A 19,589-nucleotide genomic window follows, 5' to 3' on the forward strand; every position below is an offset into this window, starting at 1 on the left:
GTACGCGGGCCTCTCACTGTTGTGGCCTCTCCCGTTGCGGAGCACAGCCTCCGGACGCACAGGCTCAGCGGCCATGGCCCACGGGCCCAGCCGCTCCGCGGCATGTGGGATCTTGCCGGACCGGGGCCCAAACCCACGTGCCCTGCATCGGCAGGCGGACTCTCAACCACTGCGCCACCAGGGAAGCCCAAGGAGCTCTTCTGATTGGCTACATCGCCCCCTCTGTCCTCGGGGGTGGCAGAGTCCAGGCTTAAGTCACAAGATACAGGGAGAGGCTTGTCAGACTTGCCAGGCCTGGCCAGCCAAAGGCAGTCGGGAGAGGGGAATATTCCGACTGAGCACAGACAGTGACAAATGCTATAGAAAAAGAGAGAGACAGAGAGAGGGGGCCAGTCTAAGTGGATGGTTGGGGAAGAGAGGGTGGTAGCATCTGAGCAGAGCCAGGAGGGAAGAGAGAGCTGCCCCACAGAGAGAGGAGCAAGTGAAAGGCCTAAGGCTGGACTGGACGTGGCAGGTGTCAGGACGAGCTTGGAGGGCAGTGGGCAAAGGGACTGGAGCCTCTGACCAGGGCATGGTGCCCAGGTGAGCAAAGGGCCTGGGGTAGACTGGAGTGGTCGCTGTTTGGGTCACTGCCCGGGGACCTGCCCCAGGGACCTAGGGCAGTTTCCTTAACAGAGGCCCATCAGTCCTTCCTGGAGACAGCCCAGCCGGTGCTGCGGGCGCTGGACGGGCTGCAGCGGGAGGCCATGGAGCAGCTGGGCAAGGCGCTGGCTTTCTTCGGCGAGGATTCCAAAGCCACCACTTCCGAGGCCTTTTTCGGCATCTTTGCGGAGTTCATGAGCAAGTTCGAGGTGAGCCACGGTGGGAGGCCCTGAGGAGAGAGCAGGGCCATAGGTCCAACGAGGGGGTACCTCTGTGAAGCCCGGGGTGGGAAAGGGCCCCTAGTGAGTGACACGCTCCCCCAGTGGGGCGGAGCCAGTAGGTCTCTGCCCCGGCGAGGGAGGGGGTGGGGGGAGACGACGCAGGGAGGGGGCGGTCCCGGGACCACTGACCAACCCCACGCGCTCCTCCCTCCCCAGCGAGCGCTCGGCGACCTGCAGGCTGGGGAGGGCACACGCAGCTCTGGGATGATTTCGCCCCTCTCCTGGTGACGGCGGCGGCCTCGCGTCCTCGGCGGCCCGAGCGCGGAGCGGACGCCGCCCGCGTGGCTCGGAGGGTCCCGGATGCGGGAGTGGGGCCCAGCCACGCGCGCATCTCCAGCTAGCTCAGCCGTCGAGCTCCGGCCGCCCTCGAAGGTGCGGAGACCCCTTCTTGGGGCCGATCCCGGGGCTCCGAGGGTTGGGAGCGCGGGGACGGAGCCGGCACGCCGACTCCCCGGGACGCGTGCACCACCCGCCGCCAGGTCCCGCCGGCTTCCCGCGCCTTGTCCATTCCCCCTTCTCCGCCCCACCCCCGCCCCCTCCCCGCTCCCGGGCCTTCCAGCAAGGGCTGGCTGTGCACGCCCTCAGGACCTCGGGGGTCCCGGGGAGGGGCCGCTGCCACCAGCCGGTGGATTCCGAGATGGCTGCGGCACTAGGGCGGCGTCTTGGCCAGAGGGTGCCCGGCCCCAAGGAAGGCCGTCTGAACCTCTCCTGAGCCTGCTCCGAGTGTGCCCAGGGGACGCCCTCGCGGAGCACGGACCCCGCAGACCTTAGACTGTGGAGAAGGAGGCAGACGCCCTTGAACATGCCACACCAGTGCGCACGATAAGGCCTGGAGGTCTCTCACCCAGCCCAGGGCCTCCTGGGCTGCTTGGACGAAGGCAGGCAGGATGGAAGGAGAGCCCCAAGTACAGGGACCTGGGGGAGGGGGGTGGGTGCGCACTTAGCCTGGGTCTTGGAAGCCAGAAGAAACCTCAGCTGGCTGCAGAGGAGAGAAGGCTGGATTGGAGAAGGCAGGAGAGAAGCTGGGCAGAGAAACAGGAAAGCATTAGGAAGACTATATCAGACTGCAGAATTGAAGTTTTCACCCAGCAGACAAACTGAAATCCAGTTTAGAAGTGGTCCCTTGGAAGTGGGGAGTCTGGGAGTGGGAGGGGGGTGTCGTGGTAGGGCAGAGAGAGCAGAGAGATGCTCAGGTGACGGGTGAGCAGGACTTGGTGGCCGGCTGCCAGGTTTCTCGCCTGGGTGGGTGGCGATGATGATGTTCCCTGGAACAGGCCATGTGAGCAGAGCAGGCTTAGAGGCAGTAACACCACCTGGGACATATTTGGGATCTCAGAGTCTGTTTTACATGTGTGTCTGGAGCCCCTGGTGAGGATTGGGGAGAGAGGAGGGAGCTACCTGGACGCTGGGAGCAGAGGGATGCTGGGGGCATCCTTTCCTTTCTTTGTTTCATCCTTTCCATTCTCCAATCGACAAATCCTGGATCAGGCAGCTTCCTGTTACCTCTTCCCTTAACTTTCTTCCACAGAAGTCTGAAATGGACTTTAGAAACCATCTTCTGGCTTTTTTTTCCCTCCACTATGATTGAATAGCTGGTGTTGCCCCTGGACAGTATTCGGGACCCATCCAGTTCTACCCAGTCTCCCACAGGCCCCTTGTGGAGGCCATGTATGTTCTTCCTTTGTTCCCCGCTCACAGCCACCATATAAAAATATCTAAACGAAATTGTGTAATTCAGGTGGGGGAAATGAACCCAGATTTGGCTAGTGGAGGGCATTTCTCCCCAGCAGCTCAAGCCGGATAATTTCCATAACTTCCCAAAGCCTTCGTCTCTGAGAGACATGTCAAAAGGTCCATTAAAATCCTAGTATGAGATCCGTAGAGACTGTAGACTCCACCAGGCCATGAATAGGCATGACCCTCCAGGCCCAGGTGTCCTGTATGGCATTTTCCTGCAAATTAGAAACACACACCCTCTTCAGGTAGCTCCAGCCCCACGCCAGGGGACTCAGGTTGGCAAGCCAATCGCTAGCTGGGTTTCCTCCCTATAACGCCTTGTAACTGTTACCTATTTCCCACACAATGCTGTGTAACAAACTGTCCCAAAACTCAGTGACTTAGAACAGCAGCCACTACTGCTCTTGAGTCCATGGGTCCTGCTGGGCAGTTCTGATCCGAGCTGGGCTCAGTGGACTCACCTGGGTGTCTATAGTCTTCTGTGGGTCAGCTGGGCAGCTTTGCTAGTCATGCAGGGCTCTTGCCATGTCTGGGGCCTTGGTTGGGACAGTTGAGATGGCTTCATGTGGTCTCTCATCCTCCAGCCAAGTAGCCAGGACAGTTCACGTGGTAAGGTCAGGGGCCTAAGAGAACAAGCAGAGACACAGAAGACCCCTGGAAGCCTAACCTCAGAACTGTCACACCATCCCTTCCGCCACAGTATATTGTCAAAGCAAGTGACAAGTCCAGCCCAGATTCTAGGAGAGGGGAAATAGGCTCCCCTCTTGATGAGAGATGCTGCAGAACTACATGGCAGAGGGTGTGGATTCAGGGTCAGGTAGAGTCAGGGCCATCGTTGCCATCAGTGTACCACGTACCTCCGTGGCCAGGCACCCTGGTGCACATCCCAACCTCCTTCAAATCCTCAGTGGCCCCGGTCCTCGCTGGACCCAGCACCGCGCTGATTACTCATCTTCATGTGTCCTGCAGGTGCCATGCTTTTCATTCTCTCTTACTTAGGCACCCATGAGTTACCTGACTTCTCTCCAGATACACTAAGTCCAGGGGCACAGTGGTCTGTGTCTGTGCCTGCACCTGCCTAGCAACCAGTCTCCCTTCTGCTGGGGAAAGCTCCCTGTTTTTCCTTTGGGAAATTATCCCTCCTCTGCTCCCAGGCCTTTGAGTGCTGCTGATTGGATTAAGGATGATCTTGTGACTCTGGTTGGGTGGCTCAGAGTCAATTCAAGACTCAAGTTTGAAGTGTTTGGAAAAGGAGGCTCCTTACTTCTGGATGAATTGTTGGGTGTAACGAGGGTGGAATCCTGGAAGGAGCTGCCAGGACTACCACGTGGAGGGCACCTGCCTGGGTGTAAAACCAATACAGAAGAAAAGGAGAGAAGACCACTCCATCCATCTCTTGTCCCTGGATCCAGCTGTGCCTGAAGCAGACATCCCAACTTTTCAGTTTCCAAGCCAACAAATTCTGCCACCACGTGTGAATTTTTTTAATTTCTTTTAATTTTTTGGCTTAGGCTGGTTTGAATGGGTTTCTGTCACTTGCAATGTTAAGGGGGTTGACTAACATACTCATCAACAGATCGTTATAGATGTTCAGTCTTTTAACATTCTCAGTGCATTCTCTTCATTCATAAATGCAATCGCCAATACTATTTGACTGCCTACCATGTGCCAGCCACAATGCTGGGTGCAGATAACCTTATGGGTCAGCCTCTCTGAGTTTCGTTTCCCAGGGTTCTATTTCATGGTGATCTACACCCAAGTCAGTACGAAACCCTATATGTGAGCCAATATGTGCGCCATACCCTCCGCCCCTTTCCTCACCAAATGACAGGGTGTGACAAGCAGGAATGTATTTCTCTCTCAATGATACTAATAAAATAGCCTAGCCCAATTACACACCGCCTTTCCTAACAATCCGTTAATGTTTACTAGGTAGTGTGCTCCATGTTTTTACATATTTCATTTTACTTTCACAGTAACCCTCTGAGGTGGGTTTTGTTATCTCCTTTTTACAAATAAAAAGTCTAAAACTCGGAGGGTTATGTGACTTGCTTGATGGAAAATCAAGTCTGTCTAAATCCAAAGCCCATCCTCTTAGTGGAAATATCTTCTTTGTTTTGCTTAACATGATTTTTAAAAACATCTATCAGCATTCCAGGGGCCACAGATTCTGGTGACTTCGACATAAAGAAAGCCTTTACCTCTTTTCTCACCCCCTTCTATTCCTCCCTGTGTTAATCTGCTTAGGCTACCATAACAAAATACCATAGACTAAGTGGCTTAAACAACAGGAATTTATTCCCTCACAGCCCTGGAGGCTGGAAGTCCAAGATCAATGTGTCAGCAGGTTGGGTTCCTCCTGAGGCTGCTCTCCTTGGCTTACAGACGGCCGCTTCTTGCTGTGTCCTCACGTGGCCTTTTCTCTGTGCATCCCTGGCGTCTCTTCTCGTAATGACACCAGTCCTATTGGCTTACAGCCCCATCCTTATGATATCATTTAACCTTAACTACCTCCTCAAAGACCCCATCTCCAAATGCAGTCACCTTCTGAGGTACTGGGGGCTAGGATTTCTGCATATAAATTTGGGGAGGGGGACACAATTCAGCTCATACCACCTTCTTACCAGGTGCCAAGGATATAATAGTGCTAGTTCCAAGGAGGCCTCACAGATCTCTGGATTCAGCTGATGTTCCAAAGAGAAAGGCTTCAATCAAGCAGGATTTACTCACCTTCTCCCCCGCCATCTGCAAACTTCTATGTACTTGCCCTCATCTTCATCCCATGATGTTCAGGCATTGCTCTCAACTCCAATTCGGAGCTAATTCTTTGTCCCATATCCCCGCCTCCCCAAGCTCCCAGGGGTCCCAACGCACCTGTGACCACAAGTCATTTTCCACTGGCTCTTTCCCCTTCACCAATAAACATCCCTCTTCCTGCAACCCTCAAAGAACAGTCTAGACCCCAGTGGCTCATGCCCTCTCACTCCCTCCTTTAGACCAAATTTTTCAGAGCTGTTGTCTACACTTGCTGCCTCTGCATCCTCACCATCCCCTCACCTCTCAGCACACAGCAGCCTGGCTTTCTCTCCTGTCACTCCCCTGAACCTGCTGTCGTCCCGACAGGAAACCACAGGAAGCTCTAGTTGTCTTTATCTTCATGGACCTTTATTTAAGCAGCGCTGGGCACTGTTTGCCCTCCCTCCACAAATTCTCACACACCCAGGCTTCAGCTAGTAGATGTCTACTCACTGATAACCCATTCATCAGCCTGATTTCCCATTGGCCCATCTGCTTCTAGCCTTTGCATACAGCAAGGTTCCGTAATTGCCTATTAAATCAAATAAATAACACAAAGGTGAGGGTGACCAAGCTGCTCAAGAAAATGAATGGCTCCTTTCTATGAAACAGTTTGGCCACATGTATCCAAAGCCCTAATGCAAGGGTTGCGGACGGAATGCCCACGGAGACTGGACAAGGAATGCAGGCTTGTGAAGAGGGTGGTGTAAGAAGACAGCTACACAGGACCAAGGATGACAGGTAACTGACACGGAGGGACAGGGAGAGACAGTAGGGAGGGCTGGAGAGCGGATGCCCTGTCTGCGGGGGCCCCGCTGCACCCTCTAGTCCGTGGGCCTCCATGTGAGAAGGCACACCCTGGGATGCCTGATCTCAGGCTTTCGCAAAGGAAGCTAGAAATCCAGATTTCTATTTCAAATGTCCTAACGAAATGTTGGCAACCAGTTCAAAACTTTAAGGAAGATGATCAATTATGAGCCAAAGAAAACGTTTCTGTGAGCCAGATGGAGCCCAGCTGTGAGTTTGCAGCCCCTGAAATGAAGCATGTCTGCCAGTTGACTCATTCGGGCTATCCTGGGGTACAGTGGTGTACCCCCTAAAAAGGGATTTGATTCCCTTTTAGATGGGAGCTGTGTTTAGCAAGGGAGCTGTGTTTGAAGCTAGTTGGCCGTTCTGGTTTCTGGATGCAAAGATGCTGATTACCTTATTTTGAAGATGCTCTTTGTTTTAGGAAATTCACCCAGACGATGGGGAGTCGCAGGCAGGCAGGACCCAAGCAGTGTCCTGCGGGGAAACTGTGACGTCACCAGGAAACCGAGTGCTAGGCATAACCACTGGCTTAAGGGTCTGTTGGTTGTGCAAATTAGCAAAATCTTTCTCTTGATAGTGCCCTAAAAGGGAGGGAAAATATTTTCTCTAAAGAGATGTTAACTGGATTCCTGATGTCCCCGGCACTGAATAAAAGCACTGATGGTGTATTCTTGGACCATGTGGGGTCAGTGGGGGGTTTCCGCAGAAGGAAATGGATGACCCCAATGTCCAACATCTAGGAGCTGGAAGGACTGGAGGTTGCGGAAGAGGAGAGTCCTCGAGGGAGGAGCTGGGAGCTCCCGCACTAGCGGGAGGTAAGCTGGGCCCTGGGGGGAGAGGCCCTGATGTGGGATTAGAGCATCAACCTGGAAGCACTGCCCTCCCCCTCTGAGCTTTAGGCAGACATCATCATGTGACCTTATTTGTGTTGGCAGGACTTGTATGTGTTAGGAGGGAATCGATTCAGGAAACACAAATAGCTTGGGCAGAAGTAGTGGCTCTGAGTGCAAAAGCTGGGCCGAGGTGTCAGGCCGCTACCAGAACAGATTTCCAGCACGTGGCCACATCCTTGAGGGATTCCCCCAGAAGCTCCTGGAGGAGGGGAACCCCAGGAGAAAGACCAGACTTCCTGCTGGTTTGAGCCATTTCATCTGTTTTGCCGTTTCTAAGCGTCTGTTATCAGCCATTGAATCTACTTCATGAGAAAGTTATCCTCAGGTCGTCAGGGTCTTTAAGCAATCATTAATCCTGATTGGTGAAGGCAGAAAGTTTTTCTCTTCAAATAATTTCATATTATTCATAAGCGTTTATGTGCATGTGTGTGTCTATACACACATAGTCCTTCTGAGAAATCATAGACTCAGACATAATGTGCAGAAATAAATCTCAGATCTAACCTCATACCCATTCAGAGATTTACATTTTCACAACAAACTTACATGCTAAAAGAAACAAGAAGAGAAAAAGGAATACGATTTCATGTCATTATGTTACACAGCAAACTGAAATGTGTACAGAAGGTTTGGATGACGCTTACTTAGAACTGAAACTCTATCTCATAAGCTCAAGAAAAGAGTGAAAAGAAGTTACAAATCTCTTAGGTATGACTATGTCATCATGAGCCAACAAGCCATGATTTTTTGGCAAAAAAAAGTAGTTCACAAAGCCTAGTCTGTGTGTACCAATAAAGATACACACATACTATATCCAAAATGGAGGGAGAGATGAAAAGAAGACAGCTTTTTCAAAGTATTTGGGTACTTCCAGTGTTTAACTTTCTACTGCTCTGATAAAAGATCGTTTTATGCATTTGTTTCTAAGAATGAAAAGTGGTTGTGTGCTCTGAACCTTTTTCACTTATGAAAGAAAAAAAGGAAGTGACAGGACCCCAGTCATTGCTAAAATACACAGGTATATGCTGTATGTAAATATTTAAACAATTTGGCAACATCTCACTATACAAATCAATTTGTTTTGCGACGGTTGCCAATAAGTGGTCCCAGATATTAAGTAGTCTGATATTTTTACACTCATCAGTAGGTAGAAGTATTTGAAATACAAAATACTTGCAGTTTTCATAAGTTACATATTAGTTACCCCAAACCATCTAAGAATCCCAAAAATAAATTAGAAGATTTACACCTGTATCAAGAATATAGAGCCGTTTCTCATTTGCTCAAGAAATTCATCGCAAAAAAAAAGAAACTCATCGCAAAATCTCGATTAGCCTTTCCTTACACTAAGCACCAAGTGATATTTCTGAAAAATGCTGTGTAAATGGACACTAATAACGCTGGTTCAGGAGCTGAATTACTGAGTCGGAAGGGATCGCCGGTATAGGAGACATTTTTTTGTCAGCTTCTTTTCCTGCTTGGTGGAAAACTCCATCCTGGGAAACAATCAGACCCATTGTCCCCTAGCTGTAGAGCTTCTGCCTACTGAAAGGCTGGCAGCTGAGTTCTTGTGTTTCCCTGGGGCTCCCAAAGTTTCCACCCCTGCAGAATTCTTATCTTCACATCCTGAATTGTGATCCTGTCTTGCTTCTTGCGCCTTCTTTCTGGGATCATTTTCATTCTTCCTCAAGTACATTTTTTACTTTAGGATTTTGTTTGTAGTGAGGGTCTGTTGGTAGTAAATTCTTTCAGTTTTTGCATCTGAAAATATCTTTGTAACTAACCACGTTCTTGAAAGACAGTTTTAGTGAATATACAGTTCCGGGTTGACAGTTATATTTTCTCATCAATTTGAATTCCACTGGTTTCTGACTTCCATTTTTTATATTGAGAAGTCAGCAGTAAGTCTAATAAGCATTCTGTTGTAAAAGGTAGGTGTATTCATTTACTAGGACTGCTGTAACAAACTACCACAAACTGGGTGCCTTAAAATAACAGAAGTGTACTCTCTCACAGTTTGGAAGACCAGAGGTCCAAACTCACGTCAGCAGCATTGCCTCCCTTCTAGCCTCTGGTGGTCGTTAGGTTACCAGCAATCCTTGGCATTCCCTGGCTTATAGATGCCCCACTCTATCCTCCACCATCATGTGGTGTTTTCCCTGCCTGTCAGTGTCTTCACATGATAGGGTATGTGTGTGTGTGTGTGTGTGTGTGTGTGTGTGTCTGCATCTCTGTGTTCTCTTATAAGAACACCAGTCATTGCATTAGGACCCACCCTAATCCAACATGACCTCACCTTAACTAATTACATCTGCAAAGATCTTATTTCCAAATAATGTCACACTCTGTGGTTCCAGGTGGACAAGAATTTGCAGTAGGGGAGGGAGCATTATTTGACCCAGTACAGTAGGTTATGTCTCCACCATAAATATATCAGATACACAGAAAAGGCTCTGTGCTTGATTTCAAAGCTTTCTCATTGCTCTTGACATTCTTCTGTGTCTAGAAAGATATTTCATTCTCTTTTATTTATTTGTTTTTAATTTAAAATTTTTATACAGTGTTTAAAGTTTACTTTCCATTTACAATTATTACAAAATATTGGCTATATTCCCCATGTTGTTCAATAGATCTCTGAGCCTATCTTACACCCAATAGTTTGGACCTCCCACTCCCCTACCTCTATATTGTCCCTCACCTCCTCTCCCCACTGGTAACCACTAGTTTGTTCTCTATATCTGTGAGTCTGCTTCTTTTTTTGTTATATTCACTAGTTTGCTGGGGTTTTTAGATTCCTTATATAAGTGATATCATACAGTATTTGTCTTTATCTGTCTGGCTTTTTTTTTTTTTTTTTTTTTTTTTTTGCCATGCCACACAGTTTGTGCGATCTTAGTTCCTCGACCAGGGATTGAACCTGGACGCTGGCAGTGAAAGTGCTGAGTCCTAACCACTGAACCACCAGGGAATTCCCTGTCTGACTTATTTCACTTAGCATAATGTCCTCCAAGTCCATCCATGTTGCTGCAAATGGCAAAATTTCATTCTTTTTTCATGGATGAGTAGTATTCCATTGTGTATATATGACACATCTTCTTTGTTCATTCATCTGTTGATGGACACTTAGGTTGCTTCCATATCTTGGCAATTGTAAATAATGCTTCTGTGAACACTGGGGTGCATGTGTCTTTTTGAATTAGTGGCGTTTTTTTTTTTCCTGATATATGCCCAGGAGTGGAATTGCTGGGTCATATGGTAGTTCTATTTTTAGTTTTTTGAGAAACCTCCATATTGTTTTCCACAGTGGCTGCAGCAATTTACATACTCACAGTGTTAGGGGGTTCCCATTTCTCCCCTTCCTCTCCAACATTTGTTATTTGTGTTTTGTTTGATGATAGCCATTCTGATATGTGTGAGGTGATATCTAACTGTGGTTTTGATTTGTATTTCCCTGATGATTAACAATGTTGAACATCTTTTCATGTGACTGTTGGCCATCTGCATTTCCTCTTTGGGAAAATGTCTGTTCAGTTTTCTGCCTATTTTTAAATTGGGTTGCTTGTTTTGTTTGTTTGTTTTCAAGATTTTTTGGATGTGGACCATTTTTAAAGTCTTTATTGAATTTGTTACAGTATTGCTTCTATTTCACATTTTTTGGGTTTTCTGGCCATGAGACATGTGGGATCTTAGCTCCCCGACCAGGAATCAAACCCACACTCCCTGCATTAGAAGGCAACGTCTTAACCACTGGACCACCAGGGAAGTTCCTGGTTGCTTGTTTTTTTTGATGTTGAGTTGTATGAGCTGTTTATGTATGTTGGATATTAATCCCTTATCAGTCATATCATTTGCAAATATTTTCTCCCATTCAGTAGGTTGTTTTTTTTGTTTTGTCAATGGTTTCATTTGCTGTGGAAAAGATTTTAAGTTTAATTAGATCCCACTTGCTTATTTTTTATTTTATTTCCTTTTCTTTTGGAGATGGATCTGGAAAAATATTGCTGTGATTTATGTCGAAGAATGTTCTGCCTATGTTTTCCTCTAGGAGTTTTATACTATCCAGTCTTACATTTAGGTCTTTAATACATTTTGAGTTTAGTTTTGTATATGGTGTTAGAGAATGTTCTAATTTACTTCTTTCACATGTAGCTGTCCGATCTTCCCAGCACTACTTACTGAAGAGACTGTCTTTTCTTCATTGTATATTCTTGCCTCCTTTGTCGTAGATTAATTGGCCATAGGTGGTGGGTTTATTTCTGGGCTCTCTATCCTGTTCCGTTGATCTATTTTTCTATTTTTGTGCCACTACCATACTGTTTTGATTACTGTAGCTTTATAGTATAGTGTGAAGCCAGCACAGCATCACTCTGCTTCATTCTATGGGTTAAGGTGAGTCACAGCCCCAGCCCAGACTCTGGGTGGGAGAGACTACACACGCACATGCATACCAGGTGGCATGGCTCATGGGGGTTACCACACATGGACACCATCCTTGGCAGGCTATTGTGAAGCAAAGAGGTGGAGAGCCTCTTTCTCTACCCCTTCCCCAGATTTTGCTCCTTCAATGCAACCTCAGAGCAAAATGTCTAGAACCCCAATTACAGACTCCAGTGGTCCAGCTGTCCCAGGCCCTCAACCTAGACCTTCCAACATGATGACAAGGCTGTTCCAGTACCAGCCAAGTCCCACTCACTCTTCACATACAGGGAGTCCCCTCATGGGCTCACAGGATTGTCTGGAGCTGGACTTCCATTGCTTCACCTCCAGACTTCCCAGACAAGTCTATATTTACTGACACCGCAATTCAGACATTGTTCAAATCCTCCTGCATCTTGCCCCATAATCAGCAAGACTCTGCAACTCCAAATCTCCCCTGGGAATTGGGGAATCATTGTGGGGAGGCCCCCCTACTCGATACCACATCTGCTCTGAGCTTCAGCTCTAGAGTTTGGACTTATAGGTGACTTCCCCCCCTTATTTTTACCTTTTTATATTTTCAAATTTCCTATAATGAGCATGGACTCCTTTTTACTACAAAAAGGATATTAAAAAACATTTAAGAAGAGAATTCCCTGGGGGTCCACTGGTTGGGACTGCCGAGGGCACGGGTTTGGTCCCTGGTCAGGGAACTAGGATCCCACAAGCCTTGTGACACGGCCAAACAAAAAAAAAGAAAACAAGTTTAAGAAGTACCATGGAAAGATGATGTTCAGGAAGAGTTAATGATGTGGAAGAATGGTTATAATTTTTAATTATTCAAAAACAAGGTGCAATTTTACATTTTACTATATATACATATATATAGTACATTTAAAAAAATAAATTTATTTATTTTATTTATTTATTTTTGGTTGTGTTGGGTCTTTGTTGCTGCACGCGGGCTTTCTCTAGTTGCGTCAAGTGGGGGCTGCTCTTCATTGCGGTGGGCTTCTCATTGCACTGGCTTCTCTTGTTGCGGAGCACAAGCTCTAGGCCCATGGGCTTCAGTAGTTGCGGCTTGTGGGCTCTAGAGCACAGGCTCAGTAGTTGTGGCGCACATGCCCAGTTGCTCCGCGGCATGTGGGATCTTCCCGGACCAGAGCTCAAACCTGTGTCCCCTGCATTGGCAGGCGGATTCTTAACCACTGTGCCACCAGGGCAGCCCCTAGTACATATTTTTTAAATGACAGGAGAAAATACACGTTGGCAGGCTGCTTACCATGAAGTGAATGAAGCTTAAGCTCCAGGGCCCCTCACTTGCACAGGCTACTTTGAAGACCCTGGGAGGGGCTCTAACTATGCATTCCCAGGGTCATGTGTCTTTGCAAATTTTGCAAAAGTGAGATATTTGAACCACAATTGGTTAAGATCACTGACTCCACTCTACCCGCCCCCGCACATTCTAAGTGTTCATGGAGAGACCCCAGGCATTTTTGTGGTCTGGCTAAGGGGAAGTTGCATAGGGGACATATTCAGTTTAGGTTTAGTGGGACACATCTAGAGGACCCACAATCCTGTACACATCCAGTTATGTGACTGCTAGCTGTCCCGGTGTCTGAATGGCTTCCGGGAATACCTGTGCCAATTCACCTGGGGCAGGTGTAAGGCCGGAGGTCAGATCATCATACAGACACGTCCCGTAGCACGTGTCAAAGGTTGGGCTCTTTGGAGGCAGATATTGAGATAGAGCCCGTGGTGCAAGAAGTTTACTGAGGATCGAAGCCTGGGAGGGGAAGGAGTGAGAACGTGAACTGCAACACAGGCCTGACACAGCCTTAGCCGACCAGGTGGAAGATCTGGAGCGAGGTTTGTCCACGGGGGTGTCCTGTGAGCTGAGGGGCAGGGCCTTTATGCTCAGTGGCTGGGTATGGCTGCCCTGGGAAGGGCATGACCTGGGATGAAGCAGCTCCCAGTGCATGGACAGACTGAAGTTACAGACGCTGTACCCTGACCTCCCTCTGCTCGGCTGACCAAGCTCTCCACAGCTACATGGGAAGTTCCTCCTCCAAGGGGATCCTGGTGGTGCCTCGTTGGGTTTCATAGCCCATGCTCTTCGTACGCACACACCTCTCTCCCTCTCTCTCATATTTTGAGGGTTCTGATCCTGCAGGATTTCAGTCGGCCTTTCTTCTCGCTTTCCTTAGAAGAGGGAGGTTAGTAGGATGAACTGTAGCCATTGTCACTGTAGGCAGCCTCAAAGCTGCAAGGGATACCCATCCTCTCCCTCCTCCATTCTAGACTCCCCTCACCTTTAGTTACTACCTCTGCTGGCTTTGATGGCTTACCTGGGGGCATGACCCAGACCTTCATCTCCCAGGGACATGCCCTTCTCAGGCTGGGGTTGCTGTACCCATTCATTTATGGTCATAATTGTGCAAGGGGCTACCAGGACGCTCTGAGTAGATCACCCGAATTTTACGGAGTAGCAGCAGCGCTACCTCCTCTTCGTATTAGGGTCAATTTCCCTGTCAAAGTGGGGGCTTTTCTTGCCAGTTGGTGTCTGCACATAAGAAGCCCAAAGTGCCCAGGCAGCATCTGTGTCTTACCATCCCATCGGACTGTTTTGTGTCCTTTGGTGGAAGAGTCCCCCTTTGGGGACCAGGACTCTAGCCCCTCAGAGCCCAGAGATGCGGCAGCAGAAGTGATGGGATATCCCTTCCAAGATCAGGTTATACAAAGACTGTGGCTTCCGCCTTGAGCATCTTCTCTTGCTTTCTTGCCCACTTGCTCTAAGGGAAGCCAGCTGCCATGGTATAGCTGCAGCAGGGTGAGGCCCACGTGGCAAAGGACAGATGTCTCGTGCCAGCAGCCAGAGAGGGCCCAAGGCCTACCAACAGCCATACCAGTGAGCCTGAAAGCTGATCGGCCCCAATCATCCTCCACTCAAGCCTTGAGATGACCACAGCCCTGGTCAATGCCTTGATTTCAGAGCTCCTGAACCAGAGGCCCCCAGGCAAGCTGCAACCAGATTCCTGACCCACGGAAACAGCGAGGTAATGAATGTGCATTGTTTTCAGCTGCTAAGTTTGGGGGTGATGTGTTACCCAGCAACAGATATGATACATGGGACCACTCCTGCTTCCACCCCTTGGTGTCCAGGTCCATGCATTCTTCCTTGTGAGGACACAGTGCCAGGCAGAGGTTTAGGGCACACACCATCCTGGGGGATGGTACCCCATCTTGCCGAGCACTGCCTTTGAGCTGGCATTTCAGCTGCACCATCCACAGGCAGTGCCCTCACGTCACCCCAAGATGGCAGCTTCTGGGTGGTGTGGCGTGTGACATCACCAGCGGTTCCAGGGGTCATGGGCTCGCTTCCTACTTCCTTTGCTGAGGAGTGGATCCTCCGGTGGGTTGTAGTATTACGGGGGATCCCATGCTGGTAGATCAAACACTCAGTAAGCTCTCAGCGTGTGGTGTCAACAGAGCTCTGCATGCAGGAAAGGCAGGTGTAAGCTGATTGGCAACTCGTTAGAGGCCCAATCCTTTGGCCCCTTGGAGCACCACATTTGTTTTGGTTTTTGTTTTTTTTGGGGGGGGGTTGTGTGTGTGTGTGTGTGTGTGTGTGTGTTTTTTGGCCGTGCCGTGCTGCGCAGCTTGTGGGATCTTAGTTTTCCAACCAGGATCTAATCACCTGCTTTCTTGGACCCCCACCTCCAACTGTCACGGGATGGGTTCTCCAGAAGCAGATGCTACCAAGACGGTTTGGGGTATGAGATGTTTATTAGGAATCTGAACCTGTGGAGGGCAGAAGAGGAAGCAGGATTGGGAAGATGGAGAAGTCGGTGGTTACACAGGCCCAAGAAAGTCACGGCCACATGATGCAGAGTTTGAGACTGAGTGTGGTCCACTAGCATGTCCCTCTTCAAGGTGACATGGCCAGGCCTTGACACCCCATCTCACTCTCCGGCAGCAGGTGTGGGCTTGGGTGAGGTGTGACGTTGGATGAGGAGTATCTCTGTAGCTGCCAGCTGGATCCTGACCACATTTCTGCAGCTGGGGATGCATCTCTGTGTCTAGTGGGGCACAGACAGTGTGTGCAGTATAGAGGGCCAGAAGCTAGTGTGCAAAAAGTTCTTCCAACCAGTAAGAGGGTAAAATGGTAGGTGGACGATTGGGTTCTCAGTGATGCTCCATAAAAATGGAAAATCTCTCCTGTGTCAATAGATTCAAAAACCAGTGTACACAGTTATGGACACAGGATTCATTTTTGCGTTCATGGAAATCCAGTGAAGTAGAATGATCACAGTGCCTCTGTACCTCTGTGTGAAGCACAAACCCTGGTGGAACTCAAACATCGTGTGGGTCTTTGGATGAAGTTGCATGCCTTATGTATCACTCCAGCACTGGTTTTCTGTGACTGGGTGACAAATTACCCCAAAACTTAGCATCTTAAAACAGCAAATATTCATTTTGGAATGAATATGTATTTTGGAAGACAAGGAATTTGGGAGCGGCTCAGCTGGGTGCCTCAGGCTCAGGAAATATCATGAGATTAGGTAAATAAAAATCTAAAAAGTTTACAATTTTCTGGTGCCAAAAGGGAAAAACACCCTCCCCCCAACACACCTTTTCTTTCAGCATTTCCTTTAGAAAACTTGTCATCTTAACTCCTTTCTCTGTCTCTTTCAGGCACGTAAATCTTTTTAAAAACTAAATAAGCCTCTTGCCAGTTTTGCATCCTAGGACTGTCCTTGGGGGGTATTGGAGCTGTCTCTTTGAAATGCAAACACCAAGGCTTCCTGTCTGTGTGGGAGTTTAGCCACTGTGCCTGGCTCACAGTCATAACTTCTTGCTTGTTGAAAAGATAAGTTTTCTCTTTTATTTTGGACAAAGACAATTCATATATATGTAACGAGTTGTGTCTGCCTGGCTATATATTAATAAAAGGGTGAGATCTCTTTCTGTCCAAAATCTCTTTAGTGGATTGTCTGTGATGCACATCACAGTTTGGTTTGATCCTTATTCAATAGCAAAACTATTGTATTCTTTGCTATATTTTGAGCAGAGGTTTTACTGGGTTGGCCGGAGATTTTATTTTTAATTACATTTCCCCAATAGTTGCATTTAAGACATCAGTCGAGGTTGCATTCATCCAAAGGCTTGACTGGGGCTGGGATACTGCTTCCAGGATGGTTCACTCACATGGCTGTTGGCAACGGGCCCCAGTTCCTTGCTGGCTGTTTACAAGAAGACTCAGTTTCTTACCATGTGATCCTCTCCGCACGGTTGCTTGTGTGTCCTCCTGGCCTATAGCTGGCTTCTCTCAGAGTGACTGATGAGAGAGAAAGGAGGAAGCAAGAAGAACTTTTATGACCTACTTTCGGAAGTGATATGACATCACCTCTGTCGTATTCTATTTGTTAGAAGTGAGTCTCTAAATCCAGCTCACATTCAAGGTTGGGGGAGGGGATTAAGCTTCCCTCTTAAGGGAAGTGTCAATGAATTTGTGTATGAAAACCATGAAATACAACAAGAAGTGCCAACAAGCTAGTTAATTAGTGTCATCAATCCAAAAAGTATTACATTAGTCCTTGCGCAAGAAAACGCCCTGCAAACTTGGAGCTTTTTTCTTTTCTAATAAATTTATTTATTTATTTTTGGCTGCATTGGGTTTTCCTTGCTGCGCGTGGGGTTTCTCTAGTTGCAGCGAGCGACGAGCAGGGGCTACTCTTCGTTGTGGCGCACGGGCTTCTCATTGCGGTGGCTTCTCTTGTTGTGGAGCACGGGCTCTTGGCTCGTGGGCGTCAGTAGTTGTGGCTCACGGGCTCTAGAGCTCAGGCTCAGTAGTTGGGGCGCGTGAGCTTAGTTGCTCCTGTGTATGTGGGATCTTCTGGGACCAGGGCTCGAACCCGTGTTCCCTGCATTGGCAGGTGGATTCTTAACCACTGAGCCCCCAGGGAAGTCCCAAACTTGCAGCTTTTATATGAAATAACTTGATTGAGGTTTTCTGAATGTGACAACTGTCCTAATAATGTCCATGATATTACCAGTAACAAGTTGAGAAGATGAAAGAAATGTTTCCAAACTATCAAAAGCATTTTTCAATTAACCATGATGGAGAAAACATAATTTTTCTATTCTCTCTATAGAAAATATTTCCAAATCATTGTTGGGGTGAGACTAGGCAAAATGGTTAAAGGTGGTCAAAAGGTCAAATTTCCAGTTATAAAATAAGTCCTGAAGATGTAATGTACATCATGGTGACTATCGTTTATAATAATAGAGTCTTGTATATTTGAAAGTTGCTGAGAGAGTAGATCTTAAAAGTTCTCATCACAAGAAAAAAATTGTGTAACTATGCATGGTGATGGATGTTAACTAGATTTATTGCGGTGATCGTTTGCAATATATACAAATATTGAATCATTACATCGTACACCTGAAACTAATGTTTTATGTCAATTATATCTCAATAAAAAATAGAAAAAAATGGCAATGTTCTGCATTATTAAGGTTGTTAATCCCAACACACAGACATACAAAAAAATCATCGTCCTATGAAGAGGTGGCTGAAGAGTGTACAATGAAAAAAATGTAGGAAAAATGAGCATTACAGAAGTGCGCCAGTGAGGTAATTAATAAAAACATGTTTCATTTTCAGGATTTAGTGTTGTTTGTGGTATCTGTTGGAAGGGCTGACTTCATGCATTTTCACAGGGACAGAAGGTCCCATAACCAAGGCATAATGCTTTACCCTCATCTTCTTCAAACTTTTAATAATTTTACCTTTGGATTTATATTTTGCAAGTGAGGTCCCATGAGACAATGGCACATGCAACGGAGACTTGGAGTCTTGGCTCCTGGTCGTTTGTCCCTCAGCGTGCCTGCTCCCCTGTGCCCTGGGAGCCCGGCCTCCTCCTCTCTCTCCTGCCCAGTGACCGCTGCATCTTCTGCTTACGTGGGGGCCAGGGTGCAGGTGCAATGTGGGTCAGAGTGGGTGGGGTTGAGCTCGTGTGCCCTGCGGCTTCTCTGAGCAGGACATGGTGATGGCTGTCCCACCTTTTAGCGGCCAACCTGGCAGGCGCAAGCCTCGTGCCCACCCCTGATCCAGGTACCTCATGTATCCTGGCACCGAGGTTGCAATACGCTTGATGTTGCCCTCTGCCATGGGTTGAGGTGGTAGAGGATGGTAAGGGGAGGTGCCTGGTTTCACCTCGCTGCCCCAGCAAGCTCAGCTGGAGGGAGAGGGAACCAGCAGCCATCAGGCCCATGTTGGTCCTCCAGCCAAGTCCAGGGCAAGACCCTGGCTCACTGGAGCAGTGGCACTGGCCCATCCATTATCCCACGCCCAAAGATGTGCTCCTTTGGCCTCCACTGTCCCTGGGGACCCCTTTTTCCTCCTTCCAACCTTCCTGGCTCTGGCCTGTGTTCATCTCTTCTGGCCAACTCCAGGCACCCTCCATGCACAAGCCATAAAATACAAATTACACTTTCCGCGATTCCGCACCCGTGTTAAATGCTCTGATATTTGCACTCAAAACTGACATGGCTCTATATAAAGACAAACGGTAAAATTCATGATCATAGTTTAACATCTTCTTTTTTCTTTACTTAGAATGACATGAAGTCGAGAGAGACTGCAAAATAAAGGGAAAAGGTTTACATTTTAGAACCTTTAGCAGCAGGGTTTTTTTTTTCCTGCATTTAAACAATCAGGGAACCCCCGTTTTCATTTTGCACTGGGCCCCGCAAATTATGCAGCGTATCCTGTTCGTCAGCTTCGTTCCGTTAGTAATTTCTTATGATTTATTTTCACATCCTACAGAAATGTTCGTTTTCTACCTAATTTTGCACACTCTTTGTCAAAGAGAGTCCCCAGAATGGTAAAATCTTCAGATCCCGGCATAAGCCGCACCCTCCCCGAAACCCCAATATCCACCTTATCTTGAGTGATGCAATCACATTAATTTTTTCCCCCCTCATACTTTTTCATACAGTAAGCCTATAG

At 47.9% G+C, this 19,589-nt stretch overlaps 1 protein-coding gene across 1 annotated transcript in view; it reads left to right on the forward strand.

Annotated features, from left to right (window-relative positions):
• Positions 1–4,696, forward strand: part of GRID2IP (Grid2 interacting protein) — a 37,137-nt gene extending 32,441 nt beyond the window's left edge. Inside the window, exons 21-22 of the mRNA XM_027125501.1 lie at positions 687–851; positions 1,080–4,696. Of these exons, the coding sequence (XP_026981302.1) occupies positions 687–851; positions 1,080–1,151 (237 nt within the window). The 3' untranslated portion in view covers positions 1,152–4,696. The remainder of the gene's footprint in view (positions 1–686; positions 852–1,079) is intronic.
• The last annotated feature ends 14,893 nt before the right edge of the window (positions 4,697–19,589 follow it).

Source organism: Aethalodelphis obliquidens, unplaced genomic scaffold, assembly GCF_003676395.1.
Source record: "Aethalodelphis obliquidens isolate GAN/ISIS:26980383/991018 unplaced genomic scaffold, ASM367639v1 scaffold30, whole genome shotgun sequence".
NCBI lineage: Eukaryota > Metazoa > Chordata > Mammalia > Artiodactyla > Delphinidae > Aethalodelphis > Aethalodelphis obliquidens.